The sequence below is a fragment of the Pyrus communis genome, chromosome 13 (genome assembly GCF_041283825.1).
Source record: "Pyrus communis isolate YQ-2024b chromosome 13, ASM4128382v1, whole genome shotgun sequence".
In the NCBI taxonomy this organism is placed as follows: domain Eukaryota; kingdom Viridiplantae; phylum Streptophyta; class Magnoliopsida; order Rosales; family Rosaceae; genus Pyrus; species Pyrus communis.
This window is the reverse complement of record NC_142577.1, coordinates 31,115,338-31,135,211: the sequence shown is the minus strand read 5'-3', so window position 1 is coordinate 31,135,211 and position 19,874 is coordinate 31,115,338. Positions and strand designations below refer to the sequence as shown.

The following is a 19,874-nucleotide window of genomic DNA, read 5'->3' as shown; positions in this document are numbered from 1 at the left end:
CACATTCAGTCTCAATTAAAATTCCAACTTTCATGTTGTTTTCTTGTGCCCCTTCCTTGTGTTTTGGTTTTTGGTAAAATGCCCTGATGTGTCACGTTTTCAGGCTTGGCAACTTGCACAATTTGGGCGGACGGACTAATTTAGAAAATAAAATAAAATTGTGTGACCGTAACATCTCGACTTGGTTGTTACCGACTCTTCATATTCGTTGTCCTTCATTCTGCGTTTTACTAATTTGTAAAACGCACATGGTATTGGTAATATGGCGAATGCCGATCTCCCCCTACAAGTAAATAAGATCCGAATCAGATAGAGGGTAGAGCAGATGGGAAAAACAGGAAAGAAATAAAGTAATAATATTTTGTAATATGCGATTGTGAAGTTGTGAAAAAAGGGAAAGTTGGGTGATTTTTTACCATCCAAGGAAGCTTTGATTGCGGATTAGAGATATTTTTCCAATAATACTAAATTAAACCAAAAGTAGGAACAAGTGTGCCTCCGAATCGCATGGTTATATTGGATAGGCTCCTCTTTGACTCTTTCGTTTTGATGTGTTGTGTTGTTTGCCTCAGTCTCCCTTCCCTTCCCTTCCCTTGACAACTGCAAGTCTGCAAGTGCAAATAAAGGCCACCAAAAGATTGAACGGAAACCTTGATCACTTTTCCATCAAATACAAGGAAAAAAAAGGTGATGCCTGTTGCATCATTAATCTCAAATACCCAATTCCTCCCTTTCCTTTGTCACTATTTTTTTCGATTTATATTTTTGTTTTGCTCTGAGACTGCACATAGTTGTCTCATATCCCGACATCATACAATACATATGCTGATTTCGTTTGTTTGGATAAAAAGGACTAGAAATAATCGGAAAACCCCGATTTCTTTTCTCCCACTCTCTCACTCTCTTGATGGTGGTGGTTTTATTATGTGTGAGATGAGATATTAATGGGAATGGGAATTGTAGGTGTGTGAAATTGCAAGTTGAGTTGGAGAGTTGGGAGAGTTGAGATCGTATGTATGTATGTATGTTTCAATCCCAGCTGTGGATGGATGTGCAAAGGTAAGTAGTAGCTGTTGGGTGATGAGACCAAGCGGAGTGGAGTGGAGTGGACCATCCTCAGTCTGATGGATTCCTCCTTCTACAGTTGCCTCTCTAGATATTTCGATTCAGGATAATCCATCCACATCATCCATTCATCCATTCTTTTAATTCCTTGCTTTGTAAATTCCAACTTCTTTTCGGGGCTTTTTCTCAAACAGCCCTCCCTTTTTGTTTTCTTTCGATAGATGGTTTTAACCATTATTTTATTTCTGTTTTGGGTTCATCTAAATTTCTGGTCTGGATGCTTTCTCTCTCTCCCAGTTTATTTGCTTTTATCAGGCTGCTAGCCTGCTTCTATTTCTCTTATTGTTTGTAAATGTGTATGCTGATGTAAACTCTGCAGTAAAATATGCAATCATAGTAAATTCCCCTTACCTTCTTTTGTCAATCTTCACTTTTTGGTAAAATACTGACAAATACGTACACGCACATGCACACGCACAGAGGAGGGGAGGAGAGAGAAGGGGAGAACAAGAGGTGAAACAAGCAAGGTGTCTCGCGTACTCAAGGGTTGGGTTTTGCTTTCCTAGAAGTACAATCTTTCTTGTGACACTACAGCTTTGCAAAGTTAACTCATTTGCTTGTTGCTTAAACTGTCTCTCTCGCTCTCTCTCATTAGGTTTTGCAGGTTACTATTATCGCTATTGTGAGTGGAACAATGATTGGGAAAAAAAGGATGTACAGGTGCACTTGCATTGAATTTTTTATCTTTTTTTTTTTTTTTTTTTAGTTTGGGAATGGATTCACGGCGGGTAAGGTTTTATTTTATTTTTGTTGAATTTTGAAATTTGAATTCTTGTCCTAATTTCCCAATTTTGAATTCTGGATATGATTAGGGATTGGGGAAGGAGTGATGATATGGATTATGGTGGTTTTATTGTTTGCTTAAATAGAGGGATAAGGATGCTGTGAAAATTGAGTTTGAAAAGAGTGGGTCGCTTGAGAATAGCATATAACTCCTTGTGGGCCTGCGCTGTTAAAACTGTTGATATCCCTATCAGTGCTATCAGTGGTGGTGGGGATGGGGCTGCTGCTCAGAAACTGGGATTTTTGCTTTCTTACATTTCAAAGACTTGAAGGTTTTTCTGTTTGGTTATTTCGTGGTCTGTTTCATATTTCACAGAGTAAAACCCTAATTACCATTCCACTACTAAATTTACGATCGGAATTAGTTATATTTGCTTTTTTTTTTTTTTTTTTTTTTTAAACTGCCATTTATTGCACTTTGATATTATGGTTTTCAGAGGTTTCTCATGCTCCTACTGAAGTTTGTTGCCTTTTTGCTCATCGATAGGTCACCAACTCAGAAAACTCCAATTCTTGAATTGTGGAGCAAATCGCCATTGAAATCTTAACTGAGTTTCTCTTGCTTAGCGTCTTATGCTCCGTTTCCTATAATTTAGCCCGCCATCAAAGAAGTTGTTAGCTGTAAGTTGTAACCAACTATTGAAATCATTTAGATCCAATTCCCAAGAACAATTCTAGATTCTTGATAGTCTGAGACTCGGTGACTGGTGTAGCATAAATTGTGGAGGAGGTTGCTATATTTATTCTACTCTTCTTCCAGTGTGAAATATTTGGATAGTGGAGTCAAACAGAGATTAGACAGATGATTGTGGAGGAAGTGGTCAGTAGCTCCTTATGGACTCGAGAGCAGGATAAGTCATTTGAGAATGCCCTTGCAACTTATCCTGAGGATTCTTCAGATCGGTGGGAGAAAATTGTAGCTGATGTACATGGGAAAACCCTAGAGGAGATAAAACATCATTATGACCTCTTACTTGAGGATTTAACCCAGATCGAAGCTGGTGTTGTGCCGCTGCCTTGCTACAATTCTTCAGAGGGTTCAACTAGCCATGCCAGTGATGAAGGAACCAATAAGAAAGGTGGACATTCTGGAAACTATAGCAGTGAATCTAATCAGGGAAGTAAGGCTTCAAGGGCAGATCAGGAACGCCGAAAGGGGATTGCTTGGACAGAGGATGAGCACAGGTTAGTATTTTATTGTTGATTTAATGATTTTCTTGCCCGATAGGTGACATTTGTAGGAGTATCTGAATCAAGCTAAAGATTGGTTATTCTTTTCAAGTCCTCTATTTTATCTTTATTATCGATAGTAAATTTTATCAGGAGTTTTCTTTCCAATAGTAAGTTTTCTGAAGTTGCTTTAGGCCCTAAGGTTTAGGGTGAGGATAGTTGGCTAAACTATGTCGAGCTTTACCTTTGGAAGAACTTCCATATCCAGAATATTCCTTTTTCATTGTTTGTATTTGGTATCAAGCTCATAGCCCATAGGTTATAATTTTTTGCAATATTCTTGAATGATATTGGCATAAATAAAGAAAACATGGTATTTTCGTATTTAAACACATGCCTAACATGGCAGCTGACTTCTCCTCATTTAACTTTTCTATATTGATGAGCAATTTGGTTAGGCTTCATTTGGTTTTTTTCTATATTTCGTATGAAAGACTTGTTAAGAATTTATGGATATGTTTATCACCGGAGTTGCCCTTGTTGACTGTTAGTTAAGTCTGAAAACGTGAAAATTTGGATAACAAAGAAAACGGCATTGTAGTAGAAACCATCTAAAATGAGAGCCTTTTAGTTTTGTATATAGGCTCCTTTAATTGTAATTTTCTTGGGATTTGGTGTTCATGGATGGAACACCCTACTGTAATATAATGATTTTGGTATATGCCTTACCTCAGCTATTTGCATATTGCGCTACAGCATTGGGCTAAGAAACCGGTGTTTCTGGCACGAAGTGACTGGCAACTGCAACACCTCCTTTACTCCAATTGTGATTAGTTCTTAATTGTTTTAGTAGAAATATGTGCTCTGTAGATTTAGATGTGAACAGTAATTGTTATCATGAAAACTGGTTTATTTATGGAAGTATAGAACTAAGGTATGTAACTATGCAGATACCGTTTCAATAGGAAAGTGGCTTGAAATGACAAGAGACATGAAATAGCTCTGTCCTGTCACCATGAAACAACTAGGAAGGCCCCCAATCAACAATCCCATGGTAAAAACTTGTTTCTAGAGGCTGCACTTTTTGATATAGAAACCAGGTTCTATGGAATTTTATAGGGGAAATGGCCTGTTATATTGCTGTTAAGTGGTGCCAACTGAAACGTTTGTGTGTATTTGATAATCTGCATATAGTACTTATAGAGGTGGCATTTCAGCTGAGAAAGATGGAAAGGATTGTGGGAGCTTAAATGTAAGGGTTTTAAGGAAACATAAAACATCTGTAACAAAAAAGTGAGATCATATTTCGTTCATAGTCATTTCTTATATTTACAACTGAAATCAGCTGACCCCATTATTGTGGCCTGATAGAGCCGTGTGTGGTATGAATCAAGTTCTTGGTGTTCGGTCTGCCATTTATTATCTCTGTAAATGAATTTGTCCAACAGTGTTCGCTTGACTTAAATACGTCATATTCTGTTTTCTAGTATGTGTGATGATTTTTTTTTGTCTCAATTCTCTAAGTAGGAATTTTGGTAGTATTCTTCTTGTGTCTGGGTACTTATTATAGGTTAAATATTGATCACTTACTAATTTTTTGGTGAGGGCTTTCTGCAATTTTGTGAGCCTCCAACACAGAGAATCTCAAGTTGATTCCAAATCCGAAAACCATATTGTCCCTATGGTGTTCCATTTATTATATATAGTTCCAACTTTTCTGTGTTTAGAAGTTTGGTGGCTGTTGAATTCACTGCTTATCTTAAGGTGTGTATGGTCCTTTAACACGTCCTAGGTACTGTCATCTTAGACCAACCATGTAATGTCTTCGGACTATTTTCTTCTGTGAGTTTTTCAATATAATGACACATGTTTTTTTATTTTTTGTTCCGTGACAGGCTATTTCTTCTTGGCTTGGAAAAATATGGGAAAGGTGACTGGCGAAGTATATCTCGGAACTTTGTGGTAACAAGAACTCCTACGCAAGTGGCAAGCCACGCACAAAAGTATTTTATACGCTTGAATTCAATGAACAAGGACAGGAGGCGATCAAGCATTCATGACATCACCAGTGTCAACAATGGAGAAATTTCAGCAGCTCAAGGGCCGATCACTGGTCAAGCAAATGGTGCCGCAGTAGGTTCCTCTGGCAAGTCCCCCAAACAATCTCCTGCTGGGCCCCCAGGGGTTGGCATGTACGGTGCACCGAGTATAGGGCAGCCAATTGGAGGACCCCTTGTCTCAGCTGTTGGCACACCTGTGAATCTCCCTGCTCCCCCGCACATGGCATATGGCGTTAGAGCCCCGGTACCTGGAGGAGTTGTTCCTGGTGCACCAATGAGCATGGTTCCGATGACATATCCAATGCCTCATAGTTCGCATAGGTAATGTGATATAGAGCAGCAGCAGCTTCAGGAATCAAAATCATCTAGTGTACAAAGAGGAGGAGAAAACTTATAGCTTGTGCTCTTGGTTGGGGTTAATTAGGATCATAGTGCTCCGAGCCTGAATGTTTTACTTATTGGCAAAGCACAAGTTCAAGTGGTAGGTGGATGATCCGTCGTTGCTTGTCTATTCTTGTTGGAATAAGCCATTTATTTGATTGGGTGGGGGGCGAAGAATGGCATGAATCTGTACAGGCAAATTCTGAAACAGATGATGGCATGGAAGCAAAGCAATATTTCTTTAGTGGCGATTACAAGTCCAGTCTACTAGTGTAGCATTCAAGGCAGTGACCCTTTTTACATGTTATATTAGCATTGTCTTTGCTATAAAAATTTCTTGTTTTCGGACTTGTTAGTGATTGCCCAAAGTTTGTGAATTGCGAGTTACATTGATGTGAAAATATGTTGGAATTTTATTTTTTCAACAATTTCTTATATTTCTGACTGATCCATCCGAGTGTTCATGACCATTTGATCTAACGAGAGCCGGTCTCCACTCCACTTTGTTGAAAGAGATTCTGTGTTTAAATGGTCTAAACCGCGGTCTGCCGGTTAGTCCTAAATTCAAATACGGTGAATGAGAGTGAGTTCAGAAAGTAATAGTGTCAAGGGCTAGAAAAGCCTTTAAAACAAGCACGAATGAGTTGAAGTTTTAAGCTTGGATCGCACTTTTTGTCTTGGAGGCAATGTCTGCAACACCAACACCACATTCCTCCTGGCACCTACCCTCAATCATAAAACCCAGCAGGCACTCTATCTCTATCACCACCAAATGTTCCACAAACCCTAGTTCCCCAAATCCCCCGGAATCGGAATCAAAAGCCCCGTGGACCGTCTCGGATATCGCTGCCGCTGTCAACGGGAGGATCGTAAAATGGGGTCCTCCTGGAACCATTTCTACAGATACCAGAACCCTGCAACCTAAACAGTGGTTCTTCGCCATTGCCGGCCCAAACTTCGATGCCCACGATTTGGTCACCCCGGAGTTGTCCCGCAGAGGCTGTGCCGGAGTTATCGGCAACCGCGTCTGCGAGAATTGGGACAGAGGCTTTGTTGAATGCCACGGTAACACTGTCGTTTCGTTGAAGAAGATGGCTAGTTATGCAAGGAACAGGTTTCACGGTGAAGTGGTGGGAGTGACTGGGACCGTGGGAAAGACTAGCACAAAGGCCATGATAGCTTTGGCTCTGGAGAGTTCAACAGGTTTGGTTCATCAAAGTCATGGGAATTGGAACAATGAAATTGGGGTTGCCCTGTCGTTGATTGGGATGCCGAGGAATGCTGGGGTTGTGGTTTTGGAGATGGGAATGAGCGGGAAGGGGGAGATTTTAGAGCTTGCGAGGACGGCTAGGCCGACTGTAAGGCTCATTCTAAATGTGGGGGCTTCGCATTTTTGCAACTTTTCGAGTTTGGAAGAAATTGCAATTGCCAAAGGGGAAATTTTGGCGGAAGCAAAGCCCGGGGACGTCTGTGTTTTGAATGCTGACGATCCACTTGTCATGAGCCTCCCCGTGCCATATGGTGTCAAAAAGGTCTTTCTGCTCTCCCTGGTCTGGGCGCTTCTTATTTTTTCTGTATAAAATGTAAAATGTGAATGCACCAATATACCAAAACAACACATCTTTGATCTTTCCCTTGTCCTGATTTTAGTTTCTTTACAATACAAAATTGGGTGATTTGGAAAACGGGCAATGAAACTCATACGAGAGTAGATACTGGATCTGCTAGTAGTTTGCACCAGGTTATAGGTGAGTGGGTTTGTTGTTTAATTTCTTGCCATAAACAGGTGCTGTTTGGTCGGAGACGGACAGTGGGGTGCCATGTTCGGTTGGTTGTATCAGAAAGCACAAACAGAGGTCTTGGAGTTAGAGTTGTCTTACAGAATCACCAAGAGATGTAAGCCCCTCCCCTTCCTCATACACATTCCTTGTCTGAGTTAAACAACATTGTTTTCGTTGCTAGCTACTGTTTTTCGTTTTGATAAGCCTAAGTGCTCCCGCTCACGCTCTTCACTGAAATGGCAGTTTCGTTTGTTTTCAGGGTAGAGTTTGTGATACCTAGTCCAGGCGTCCATTTGGGTGTCAATGCATGTGCGGCGGCAGCAGTAGCGACTCTTTTAGGAGTATCTCTTTCTCAAATTGGAGTTCGCCTGTCAGCCTTTTCTCCGGTTCACATGAGGTTGGAGCTTGAAATTGCTAGAAATGGAATCAAGATAGTGAATGATGCTTACAATGCAAACCCTGTGAGCACCAAGGCTGCCATTGACGTGCTTGAGAGTATTGATTGCAGAGGCAAAAGAATCGCCATACTCGGCGACATGTTAGAACTTGGTGGAATTGAGATGGAGTCACACGAGATGATTTTAAAGCAGTGTCGTAGTGCTCGTATTGATTTAGTTGGCCTCGTGGGGGAGAGGTTTTGTGCAGCAGCTGCGAGTATGAAGTCGCTTGACGAGATGAACATCGTATATGCTATTGACTCGGAAATTTTAGTGCAGGAAATTGTGAAGATGGTTAATTGTAATGATGTTGTGTTGGTGAAGGGTAGTCGAGGATTGCAAATGGAAAAAGTTGTGAATGCAATTAAATTAATGGAATCAAACAACCCTATTTAATGACTTTCTCATATATAGAGAAAAAGAAATGCTGCTGAGTCTGATTCAAAAGTGCTTAAAATTTGAGCTTAATTTTGTGTTCTCAACTGAAGTTGATAATTTATTTAGTTGATGATGTCTTTTGTCACCCCAAGCGTCATAAAATCATGTAGAAAAGTTGGAAGTATGACTAAGCCACCTTTGATTCTGCGATCCCTTGCGCATTGAAGCACGAGGCATGTTAGTGATTATAAAACTCTTTTGGCCAAACTATGTTTAGAGTGACTTTCGAAATGACTAAAGCAATTTCAATTTCCATCACATTAGCTATACTCAATAGAGAATTAGACGTTCAAACAAACGAAAGACATCAATTGATGTGCAATATGATGAACTTAGGCCTTTCACAGTAATTTGAGTGTGATATCTAGAGTGTCGTATGTATATTGGGACTAAGGTGGTCATAAGACCACTCAAAGTCTGAAAAATATACATGTGGAGTTCTTTCGAGGTCTCTTTTTTGCCCACTAAGTATTTGACGTAATGTTTGCTAGGTATATCTTGGCAGCACTCTGCATTTTGCGTTGAGAGCACTTGACAAATTTTTTCGATAACACTCATCAGATTGCTTTGATATATGTTGACATGTGGGCAACATGATTTAATTGACAATAACAAACCCACCAAGTGCTCGACGAAATGCTTCGGTGAATAAACTGTATTTTTTTGCACGCTTCGCGTTCTGTTTTTATCAAAAAACTTAGACCCTTAACATTGAGACCCCCATTGCTCTAATTTTGGATCCGCCACTGAATACCTATATATAGGAACCATACAGTTTGAGTTTGATAATTATAACACTCCTGCTACACTAGTGTGAGTCTAATATATTGGTATTACACTCAAATTCTCTGGTCCATTATAAGAGCGTAATCTATTTTATATGAGTTCAGTATATTAGTTTGGGAGTAACCAATTGTCTCTCTGGCCACAGAGACAATCTTTTGCTTACAGGGGATGGACCATTTGGATTTCGAAAACAAACCTCCCTCATCACCTTTCCTCCGATATCCTTGCCTACCGAGTGACTCGGCTTGGCTTAGCTGAGCTAGCACACCTTTTTCTCCCTTTTATTTTATTTAACCCATTTATTTTGCTGGGAATTGACCAATGAATTAGAAAGCTTCGATTCAAAGATATAAAAAAAGGTGTCTTTTAATTAGATTAAAAGGAAAGGAACGTCAAATTGGCCATGATGGTGACGATTCATCAAAATCTGTCCAGATAAGCATTTGCACAGTTGCACTTGCCCTGTCGACGGAGATGTGACACGACCCGATCAGCTGGGCGTGAGTCCGAGTGACATGGCTGGCTAAGACTTTGCTCTTTTGACCAATGTTAAACGCTTCACTTAGATATATGTGGACCTAATATGGAATACGTGCAAGGGGGATGGTCCTCTTTGCTTCTTTCACCTTTTTCTTGCAACTGCAATTTTTATGGGTTCCTTGGGTTTGGCATGAGAACAATGTAAGATAACTCAGACTCTAACAAACAACACACATACACACTGAGGACAGGCTGATGAATTACTTGTCCAACATGTCTCCTAGTCTGAGTCCTATACCATGTGATTCGGGTGATGTACAAATTTGGTCAGGAATAGTCAAATAGTACTTGTTCCCTCCTTTTCGTCATCTTATCTTAATTAGTATATTAGTAAGAGGAAAGGAGAGGAGAGGAGAGAGGGTGGGTGGGAGGGGTGGCAAATGGCAATGGCATCAGAAAGCTAAAGGTCCAGCTCAAAAGTTTTCATTGACACATCTGAATTCCTCTTTTCCAAATACAGTTGGTTTTGGTTACAATATTATTATTATTATTATATTTGAGCAAAGTTAATTAAGTAAGACAATGCTTGTTCAATTAAATCTAATCTTAATTTATAATGATTGAAAAGTTAGCACAATTCCCCATTAATCAGGCAAAAATCAAGATATATATTCTCCTTCTCTTCTTTTTTTATCTCGATCCTTTGTCTTTTCCTGTTTGTTGTAATGCTTGGGCAGGGCTGATTTGGAAAATACAGCAAAAGATATGTAACAACTCAGAGAAACAAGGTGGACAAATACACCTTAGGAGATGGAAATGGGGGATATGCATGCAAAACCTTACTTTCGAGTTATTTGTTTGCACAACACAACATATAAACCTTATTGCTAAAATGTCTATTTCTTAAAGCAAAACTACCGATCCAAGATAACATATATGCCATGTCATTTTCTTTTGAAAATGAAAAGACGACATTTTTATCTTTAAAAAAGAGTCCGTGTAGTAGTAGTAGCAGTGCCTTTATTCTCACTGATGAGCCATACATGACTCATGCAACCAAAAGTTAGATTCACCCCCACCCGCCTATTACTATCTTCCATCCCTTTATATACATAACATAACGCTCACACAACCACAATAATCACCAATTAAGCATCCATCCATCTCCTCATCACTTGTTCTTCTTCTTCTTCTTCTTCTAATTAACTTGCAGCTAATCCTAGTAGATACCTACTGATCATAATCAAATATGAAGGCCTCACTTCAAGGACAAGTTCTTGGAATTCCAATGAACTCGGCAGCAGCCGCCGCAGCTGCGTATTCGTTTAAGAGTGCAGATCATACTGCTGCTATCCAATATCATCATAATATTCCAGCAGCGGCTCCTAATGATCGTGAAATCACTACTGGATCTTCAAAGCTCATCGGACAAAGCAGAGTGCATTCAGTGCTTAACAGGATGAACAAGCTTACCAAGAAGGCTGACAGTTTTGCCCATGGAGTCAAAGAACACGGTAAGCAGCTCGCTGTGCATATATTCTAATTCAGAAATTAAGACAAGTTTGAGTTACATAATAATTTACTTAATTTGATTCAATTGTGCAGTGAGACTGGGGTCCAAGATCACAGAGACAGTGAAGTGGAAGCTGAGGCTGGGGGCTAAAATTGTGAAAGTAGGAGGGACGTTGGAGAAGGTGTTTAAGCATGCATTCAGCGTCAACGCAGGAGAGAGGCTGCTCAAGGCATCCCAGTGTTATCTGTCAACCACGGCGGGTCCTATGGCAGGCCTCCTCTTCATCTCGACGGACAAGATTGCGTTTTGCAGCGAGAGATCGATCAAACTGCCATCGTCAGATTCAGAGGGACACCAGCTGGTAAGAAGAGTCCACTACAAGGTGGTGATCCCAGTGAACAAGATCAACAGGGTCAACCAGAGCGAGAGCGTGAAGAAGCCGTCGCAAAAGTACGTAGAAATAGTTACTGTGGATGACTTTGACTTCTGGTTTATGGGGTTCTTGAATTACCAGAAAACTTTGAAATATCTCCAGCAGGCTATTAATATTCCATCTCAAGCTTAATTAACCAAGTACATGTGATCAAGTTGTAAGTAATTATGCACATTAAGCTAGGAGTACTGGAAGACGAGGAGGAGGAGCTCAATACCATTAATTTACGGACAACGCGTAAATATTTCTTTTTTATTAATGAGAAAATTCTCTTTTCTTTGAAAGTCACGTGGCTCTTCATGTTATTTACAATCACCGGTTTCGCAATGCACAATTAGTAATTCTTAAGCATAACTCGCACTCTCTTGACTGAAAGTCCATGGTAACACAACATCCTAATTTGTAAATAATTTGTATTTACCTGCTCGATAACAAGTAACATGAGTTTCATATGGCTTATAAATTCAGACTAAGTAGTAACAAGTGACCACATAATTTATTCCACTCACGATGTACATGATTTTAATATTCTGACTTCCGACTCGAGGAAGGAAGGAATTAAACACACAACACAACAAACCAGCAAACCAGCATTTCATTTATCCAGTACAGAGAAGAGAGGCAGAGGCTAGCTCAAAACCAGCCTCACCAGTCATCATTCAAGCTTTCCAACAGATTAATTAAACTCCCCCTCACAAATTTTGACCTGCTGAGGCTGACCGTGTCCGCCAGCTCACTCACAAAGTAACACCTCAGGCTCAGCTAAACTCCCTGTGAAGTTCACTTTACAACGTTCAGGAAACCGCAATCCCCCTTCTTCACAACCTGCCTTTGTAATGTGTGGGCACGACCTTACATCCAGATATTCCAAAGTCTCACATTTGTCCAAAACCATGGCTATACCTGCCACCGTTACTTTTGGGCAATTACTCACCTTTAAAAACTTCAAACTCAACTCAATGTCACCTCCACCATTTAAACCCTGAAAGGCGACATCTGTCACCTCCTCACAGCACCCAATGTTGAGAACCTCCAGGTTTCTGCACTGAGCAAGGATACAGCACAACGAAGAGTCTGAGATATTTAAACACCAATCCATCCGTAGGTTCTTGAGATTACTCTTACAAGAAACAGCCAGCAATTTTATAGATGCATCTGAAATGTCCCGGCAGCCACCAATGACTAGAGTTTCAAGATTTTTGCAGAATCTGGCCAACGACAATATAGACTCATCACTGATTTTGTAGCAATCCAACAACTTCAGCGTCTTCAGAGAAGATGAGCATGCCATGGAGACACTGGAAACTCCACTATCTCCAATATTGCTGCATTTGTTGATATCTAAAACTTTGATCTGTTGGCATCCATTTACAAGATCAGTAAGTCCAGCGTCAGTTATGTTGGTGCAACCTTGGAGCCCCAACTCTTCTAAATGGTAACAATTCTTTGAAAGGGCTCGCAATAACCCATCAGTAACAAATCTGCAGCCAGCAAGATAAAGGCCCCGAAGGTCTGCGCAGCCCTGGGCAACAGCTGATAATCCTTTGTCCGTTAACTTTCTACAATATGACACATCTAGGGACTGTAGTGATGGAAGACCAGAGCCAATGAAAACGACCCCGGCATCTGAAATTCCTGTAAAAGAAAGAAATAAGTGATACATGAATCAAGTCTATTGTGTTCAATACAAAAGACAATGAGCGCACACATTTCAAAAAGTTTTTCTGATTTCCACTGTGCAGTCTACTAAGAATCTCACAGTAAGCAGTATGCAGATGGAAAATATGCGCCTCCAATACAAATATCCCACAATCTAAGGTACGTGCAGCTCTGTTAAAGGCAATAAAAACCCACATAAAAGTACCTAATCTACTGCCATACACCCATGAAACAAGCAGATGTCCAATATTCAAACAAATTCAAATAAACAGTGTCTGAAATTGAAAACAGAAAACCTTTGCAGTTGTGCAGATTGAGGAGTCTCAAGCACTTAAACCCATCAGCAATAACACGCAGATCAGAGTCGGTGACACCGGGATAGAAGGACCTGGAAATGGACTGAGAGAGGTCGAGCTCCAGGACCCTGTAGAACCTGGCAGCCATTTTGCGAAGCATGTGAGGTCCCGCACGTGCGGAGAGCCTCTTCCTCTCCGTGCTCTGCAAGTGAAGCCACCGCTTGCAGACCAACCCGAACACCTCCTTGTCTCTCTGGCTCTCCAGCTTCGCTAGCACCGACCGGAGCTCGTCGTCCGTCAACGCCTCGTTGATACATACCATTATTGTTATTGACGGAGAATCGGTTGATGATGAAGAAGCCATTGATATTTGATAGTGAAGGAGGAAACCCTAACCCTGACCCCAATTGAGATTATAGATTTGGGGAGGGCTCAATCAGGATTAGGATTAGGGTTGAGACTCGGGAACGAGAGATGAGAGAGATCCGAAGGGGTAGCTACTAGCTAGGGGCTCGGGTGTCATTCTACATAATATCGTCTCCTTGTTTCTGGTTTGTTCCACTTGTACTCTTGACATTGTGTCAACTATACTTTATAAATTTGCATTATTTTCAGAATATAAATTTGAAAAAAATTATATAAAGTGGGTTGTTGTAGGCTTGTAGCCTATCATATGGATACCAACTCCGAATAAAAAACATGAGTCAAATTATTATTTGTTCACCTCTGCTCCGACTGGAAAGAGGTATACAGTCACCAGGGTTGGTCCAAGTCATGAGCGAACATGGAATGGTGGATTAGAAAAAGAGCCCAAGTACAATATTTTCTATAGGTAATGTTTAATGTCCCCCCGTTTCAATGCGTATCAAAAGATCAAAACTGCCAAGTAACAATAATAATACGGATTGGCTCGATTGGGTGCAACTAACATCATCATTCATCATTTGGTAAAACTTGACAGTTGATCGATGAGAATAATCTGTTTGTATATGTGAAAACAAACAACGGAAAATGGATATGCTGTGTTGCATTCAACCACCTCTACACAAATGAATTAATTGGATATGCTGTGTAAATTTAAGCATAACAAAAAGAATTTTAGAATCATCTTCGGTGACTCCATGGTTTCGATCAATCAATGCGACTGTTTGCAACAAGGAAGCACGCAGTCCTCCAGAAACCCGGTTAGCTCACAAGTGTACAGTTTTGGGTCGTTTCTGAAATGATCAACGTGCGGCGTCGACACAAAGTTGCAAGCCCTAACCTCATGTCCCGCCCTCTTTTGCTCCTTTATGAATGATTCCACTGACCCTGCAGGAATCACCCTGTCTGCAGAGCTGTAGATATACAATTGCGGACAACTTGGTTGGCGAGCTGACAATAGGCTCAACACATCAGAAAGCCTCCTGCAATCCCACCAATAACATTCATATTACTTTCCATACAAGGAGAGACCAACTCTTGCCGATGCTAATTTGACATTTGCTTTGACAATTGTTCTTCTAGGATTATAAAACACAGGTGAGGTGAATGAATTCAAGTATAAACGGAAATTTGTAGCATGGCAAGGTGCATGAAGATTCACATCCACCTCGAATAATTCTATGAAAATAAAAGGGCAAGGAAGAATAAGATAGACTACCTGTTCACTGTAGGAAATTTCAAAACCACCCCAAAGAACTTCTCCAAGACTACTAGCAAAGCTGCTTCGGTTACTGCAGGTTTGGGTGCCACTACTCCATTATTGCTGCCAACCAAAGCATCCATCCCTGACTCATTTGAGTCCATTGTTCCTTTTGCTGCCACACTACGCTTTTTCAGAAAGGCTGCAGAGAAACCAGAAGCCCAGACCTGCACAAGGTCAAGAATTAGATAGCACACCCATCCAAACACAAATCATCTAAGATTCTAAGAAAAACCTGGAACCCAGAAAAAACTAAAAAAACAGATCATTTGCATAACAAACCCAAACAGCTGTCTGAATGAGCCACACAAAACTCAAAAACCAATACGTTTTCTTCGGATATTCCTACAACAATTGGGCATGGTGGTGGTAATAGGCTCTGCTGCTAAAATTATATTGAGCAAAATGAAGTATTATATTGGTCAAATTCATAGAAACATGATCCACACTCTAAAAAATGACAGCAACAGGTTATCTCTGGTACCAAATGGAGTATGTGTAGATAACTTTTTATCTTTTCAATATGATCAGTAGATAACTTCTGCTCTTTCCCAGTTACAGAACTGCAACTATCGTTTACCTGGGGGTCAGGTGCTGCAACAGGTGCAGAATCCACAACGCAGCCCCGAATCCTGCCCATTAGAGAAGGATCGTGCTTCTGGAACTGCTCCAAAATTACCCCATACCTGTAAGATGAAGCAAACCAGGAAATGGTTACACAGGAGAACAGGGAAATTGCACATGGAGTTTCTATAAGAAAAAAGAATATAAGTGGGGACTGGACTCACGTTAACCATCCAGTATTGCTAAAAGTATGGAACACCAGGTTCTTTCCATGTTCCTCTTCTAACCAATCAGCCAAATGGCTCACAAGCGAGTCGATGTGCTCTTCAACTTTCCCGCCAGGTTGGTATTTGAGAATGTCAGACATGGGCAAAGTAAATGTAATAGCATGATATCCCCTGGAAGTATACCACTCGGCATACTTCTTGAGATGTTTTTGCTTTGCTCCCAACCATCCTAGCAAAACCACCACAGTCCTGAACTTTGCCGATGAGCAATCAGAACCGCCTGAAACATCTATGGCATTCGGTTCAGGTAAATGCCATCTGTACGAGACCTCAGATGGGGAAGTAGATGATATATCATGGTTATACGAAGCTGACTTTCGTGCTTTAACCAGGTCTGCGGACTGATACAGATTAAGAAGAAGAGGTGAAGATGCAACTGATGAATATAGCTGCTTGGGAACAAAATTGCAGCCCGTGTTAGGAATTGGGAAGTTAATGTTGGGCACAGGTACTGGAATTCTAGAGATAAAGGACAAGTTTGCGAGCTTAGAAACCGAAATATGTGAAACCCAGGATGAGTTCCAATCTTGCAAGGAGGTGTTGTGTGATAAACCCGACGTAGAACAAGCGTCATTGGATCGGTAAGACGGCAATTTATCAGAGATGTCAGCAGAAACCGAGGCAACAGCAACGGCAGCAGCCGCAACGAGAGGTCGTTGAACCATTCCAGACAAGGAAGCCATATTGTTGGTAAGGGCGCCCAAAATACTCATGCGAATACCAAGCAACCACCATTCAACATATGAAAAGGAAATGACAAGCAATCCAAGCGACCAGATTCCCCAGAAAGCCAACAATTTCAAGCAAGGGAATCACCTGCAGAGAAAATGAACGAATGGGAATATGACGATAAATATAGACCACCAAGAAGAATAGTCAAGCACCAACAAATAAGGAATTGGGATTGTATCAAATTGGAATAAGGGATTCAAACGAAGAAAGAAATAATAAAAATTGGAATCCGAATTTATAAGCGCATGAAAAACACGCAAGAATTAGAATTTAATAGTGGATAGAAAACTGAATAGTGGGTTGGAGAGCGCATATTCGTTGATTGCCAAAAGAAATATTCTTACCGCGTTGCTTGGACTTGGACGTTTCTAACAAAAACAAACTCGGGTCGGGCTGTCAATGTCGTTTGACAGACAGCCCGATTATCACCAACACGCGCACCCGACACCGACCAACCAATAGCAATTTGCAAGAACCCTCCTCCTTGCCTGATCCTTCCCTTCTTCGTTTTCTTCGCTGGAGATTACCAAAGCTTTCCTGGATTCTGATGTTTGTTTTTGCTTTTTAAAAGCATAGAAAATAAAAATCCAAGCTGGCGGTTAAAACACAAGGTCCAGTAGAACAATGCCACGTTTAAAATAAAAAGAAAAGAAAAGAAAAGTTAGAGATGGTGATGGGCGCATGGGTAGGTAGGGAAAGGCAGGAGCTTCCGGCAATCTAGGACCGCGAGCTCATTGGCAATTTGGCAGAGCAGAGAAAAAGACCGTTTTGCCCAATGGCCCCTTTCATGTTTTTAAGAAATTTTCCTACCACATTCTTTTTCTTTTGGAAATGAAAAGTTTTATGTTGAAATCTTGTTGAAATCATGTAAATGATGAATTCAATATCAAATTAGACTGTTCATTATATAATTTAATCGAACTCTTCTTTTTTAATATAAAAATAAAATATCGATGCACTAAAAAAATATAAATAAAAATTCCTATATCTAAATGCGATGATTTAGAATTCAATTTAATTTAATTCGACGAAGAAAATAAATATTGTGAGAATGAATAAACATTTTTCAGAGAAAAGGTTGAGAGGAGGCAGACCTGACTGAAGAAATCAAGCCCAGGAAGAGAATGAGGTGGTGAATGGCGAACGGCGAGGCCCCTCCCTCCCCTCCTCTTCCCTTCTGCCTCTTTTTCTTATCTCTCTCCCTCTGTTGCTGCGGTGCGGGCTTGCCTTTTCCCTTTCTCCTCTGTTGGTCCCCCCGCGTCTCTTTTGCTTTTTCTGTTACTGCGGTGCGGTGCGGATTGCCTTTTAGTTATATTAATCAATTAGACCCCAAAAAGATAAATCAATTTAGGATTGTTTATTTATAACCATAAGGAATTTATTTATGTGCTTAAATTAAGCTAGATATTTTCTATTTTTTCACACCTGAAAATTTATGAAATTCAAGACATGGGAATTATTAACCGCAACAATGGTTTAGTGGTATGTGCACGGACTGTAACTTCCCAATAAACAAAAACGTAAGAGGTTTCAAGTTCGATGCTCCGAGCTAATAAATCTGCTTGATTGTGGTAAAAAATAAGATGAAATTCTCCAGAACGTCATCTATCCGAAATTAATAACTTACCATTATTTATCTCTTTTTTAAGCAGAAAAAAAAAATATGAGAACCATCAAAAGAGTTTTTGCTTATTTGATAATCACTTGTACAATCAAATATTTGGTATAAGAGGATATTCGTGGAGAATATTCCCACTAACGAAGCGAAAGGGTCTGGAGAGTTGGATGGGATTGGGAGGCCGTCAATATTTTCCATACTGTTTGTTTACGTAATAATTTGTTTCTTTTCTTTCTTATGCGGAGAATATTATCATTATGCCGCCGCAAATGCACGATGCGTCACTCAGCAGTCCATCCATTCTCATCCTCACATTTTTTTAAACACACAAGTATAATATGAGGGCCTCTATTAATTTATTTTTATTTTTCTTGTTAACCTTAAAAATTAATTAAAAAATAAAAATTTTCATTTTTTTTTTTTTTTTTTACAAAAACGGTGATTTATAACGCACTTTTTCTAATTGAAATTGAGAATTTATACAAGACTTATTTTAAGTAAAATTCATGTTATTCTAGTCATACTGCATGTTTACTAAAATAAATTTAGGATATTCCAAATATATTCAACACGTAAAAATATATTTGGGACCCTCTATTAGTTTATATTTGTTTTTCTTTTCTTGTCTTTTCAATTTCAAAAATCAATAAAAAATAGTATTCGGACCTAATAAATAGTAGAATCACATTCACATGTCTTGCAACATTTTACTTAACTCCCACGCAACATTTCAACTTAACACACGTTTTCTAGTCGATTTTGAGAATTTATACAAGATTCATTATAAGCTAAAATTTGAGTCATTCTAGTCGAACCACATGTTTACTATAATTAATTTAGATTATTTCGAATATTTTCAATACAAAAAAAAAAGTGTATAAAAGTTAATATTTATTTTTCTATTTTTCAACTTTAAAAATCAACAAAAAAATAGTTTAGGGACCTAATAAATTGTAGAATCAAATTCAAATGTCTTCCAATATTTTTCTTAATTCCGGCGCAAACTATTTCCTAAACAAAAATCATTTTTTTGACAAAAAATGTGAGTAACTCACGTTTTCTAATCGATTTTGTAAATTATACAAGATTCATTATAAGTCAAAGTTCGAGCGATTCTAGTCCCAAAATGTTTACTAAAGATAATTTAGGATATTCCAAATATTATCAACACGTAAAAATATTTTTTGGGGCCCTCTATTAGTTTATATTAATTTTTCCCCTTTAAACCTTTGAAAATCAAGAAAAAAATAGTTTCAAGACCTAATAAATGGTAGGATCATATTCAAATGTCTTGCAACATTTTCCTTAACTCCCGCGCAAAATATTTCGTAAAACTAAAAATTTCAATTTTTTGGGCAAAATTGTGAGCTACGCATGTTTTCCAATTGATTTTGAAAATTTTTACAAGATTCGTTTTAAGCCAAAGTGCGAGTCACTCTAGTCACACCGCATGTTTACTAAAATTAATTTAGGACACTACAAATATTTTCGACACATAAAAATATATTTTGAGTCCCCCGAATAGTTTATACTTATTTTTCTATTTTTCAAAATTAACAATCAATAAAAAATAGTTTTGGGATCTAATAATTGGTAGGATCACGTTCAAATGTCTTGCAACATTTGTCTTAACTCCCACGCAAAATA

At 39.4% G+C, this 19,874-nt stretch overlaps 5 protein-coding genes across 12 annotated transcripts; 3 read left to right on the top strand and 2 right to left on the bottom strand.

Moving 5' to 3' along the window:
• The first annotated feature begins 543 nt into the window (after window positions 1-543).
• Window positions 544-5,969, top strand: LOC137738116 (transcription factor SRM1). 5 transcript variants are annotated; one of them, XM_088683280.1, is made up of 4 exons: window positions 1,336-1,611; window positions 1,721-1,785; window positions 2,396-3,093; window positions 4,974-5,969. In XM_088683280.1, exons 3-4 carry the CDS (start codon window positions 2,711-2,713, stop codon window positions 5,461-5,463), a joined length of 873 nt encoding a protein of 290 aa, XP_088539406.1. In that variant the 5' UTR covers window positions 1,336-1,611; window positions 1,721-1,785; window positions 2,396-2,710; the 3' UTR covers window positions 5,464-5,969. The 5 variants fall into 5 exon arrangements, with proteins under 5 accessions (XP_068333841.2, XP_088539406.1, XP_068333840.2 ...); XM_068477737.2 differs by lacking the exon at window positions 1,336-1,611 and adding an exon at window positions 1,938-2,225 and having other exon boundaries at window positions 1,669-1,785; XM_068477740.2 differs by lacking the exons at window positions 1,336-1,611; window positions 1,721-1,785 and adding an exon at window positions 544-687.
• Window positions 5,970-6,019: 50 nt separating this feature from the next.
• Window positions 6,020-8,205, top strand: LOC137738253 (uncharacterized). The gene is made up of 3 exons (XM_068477882.2): window positions 6,020-7,051; window positions 7,306-7,415; window positions 7,560-8,205. Exons 1-3 carry the CDS (start codon window positions 6,206-6,208, stop codon window positions 8,131-8,133), a joined length of 1,530 nt encoding a protein of 509 aa, XP_068333983.2. The 5' UTR covers window positions 6,020-6,205; the 3' UTR covers window positions 8,134-8,205.
• Window positions 8,206-10,569: 2,364 nt separating this feature from the next.
• LOC137736412 (GEM-like protein 4) lies at window positions 10,570-11,671 on the top strand. The gene is made up of 2 exons (XM_068475682.2): window positions 10,570-10,955; window positions 11,047-11,671. Exons 1-2 carry the CDS (start codon window positions 10,691-10,693, stop codon window positions 11,517-11,519), a joined length of 738 nt encoding a protein of 245 aa, XP_068331783.2. The 5' UTR covers window positions 10,570-10,690; the 3' UTR covers window positions 11,520-11,671.
• Window positions 11,672-11,861: 190 nt separating this feature from the next.
• LOC137738115 (RNI-like superfamily protein) lies at window positions 11,862-14,024 on the bottom strand. Of its 2 annotated transcripts, none has more exons than XM_068477733.2 (2): window positions 13,343-14,024; window positions 11,862-13,022 (listed from the first exon to the last, which is right to left on the bottom strand). In XM_068477733.2, the coding sequence occupies exons 1-2, from the start codon at window positions 13,704-13,706 to the stop codon at window positions 12,121-12,123; spliced, it is 1,266 nt and encodes a 421-aa protein (XP_068333834.2). In that variant the 5' UTR covers window positions 13,707-14,024; the 3' UTR covers window positions 11,862-12,120. The 2 variants fall into 2 exon arrangements, with proteins under 2 accessions (XP_068333834.2, XP_088539405.1); XM_088683279.1 differs by having other exon boundaries at window positions 11,862-13,013; window positions 13,343-13,905.
• Window positions 14,025-14,256: 232 nt separating this feature from the next.
• On the bottom strand, window positions 14,257-17,948 carry LOC137738114 (alpha/beta-Hydrolases superfamily protein). 3 transcript variants are annotated; one of them, XM_088683276.1, is made up of 6 exons: window positions 17,704-17,948; window positions 16,954-17,169; window positions 15,815-16,693; window positions 15,607-15,712; window positions 14,985-15,193; window positions 14,257-14,748 (listed from the first exon to the last, which is right to left on the bottom strand). In XM_088683276.1, exons 3-6 carry the CDS (start codon window positions 16,588-16,590, stop codon window positions 14,478-14,480), a joined length of 1,362 nt encoding a protein of 453 aa, XP_088539402.1. In that variant the 5' UTR covers window positions 16,591-16,693; window positions 16,954-17,169; window positions 17,704-17,948; the 3' UTR covers window positions 14,257-14,477. The 3 variants fall into 3 exon arrangements, with proteins under 3 accessions (XP_088539402.1, XP_088539403.1, XP_088539404.1); XM_088683277.1 differs by having other exon boundaries at window positions 16,954-17,153; window positions 17,704-17,892; XM_088683278.1 differs by lacking the exon at window positions 16,954-17,169 and having other exon boundaries at window positions 17,704-17,897.
• Window positions 17,949-19,874: the final 1,926 nt, after the last annotated feature.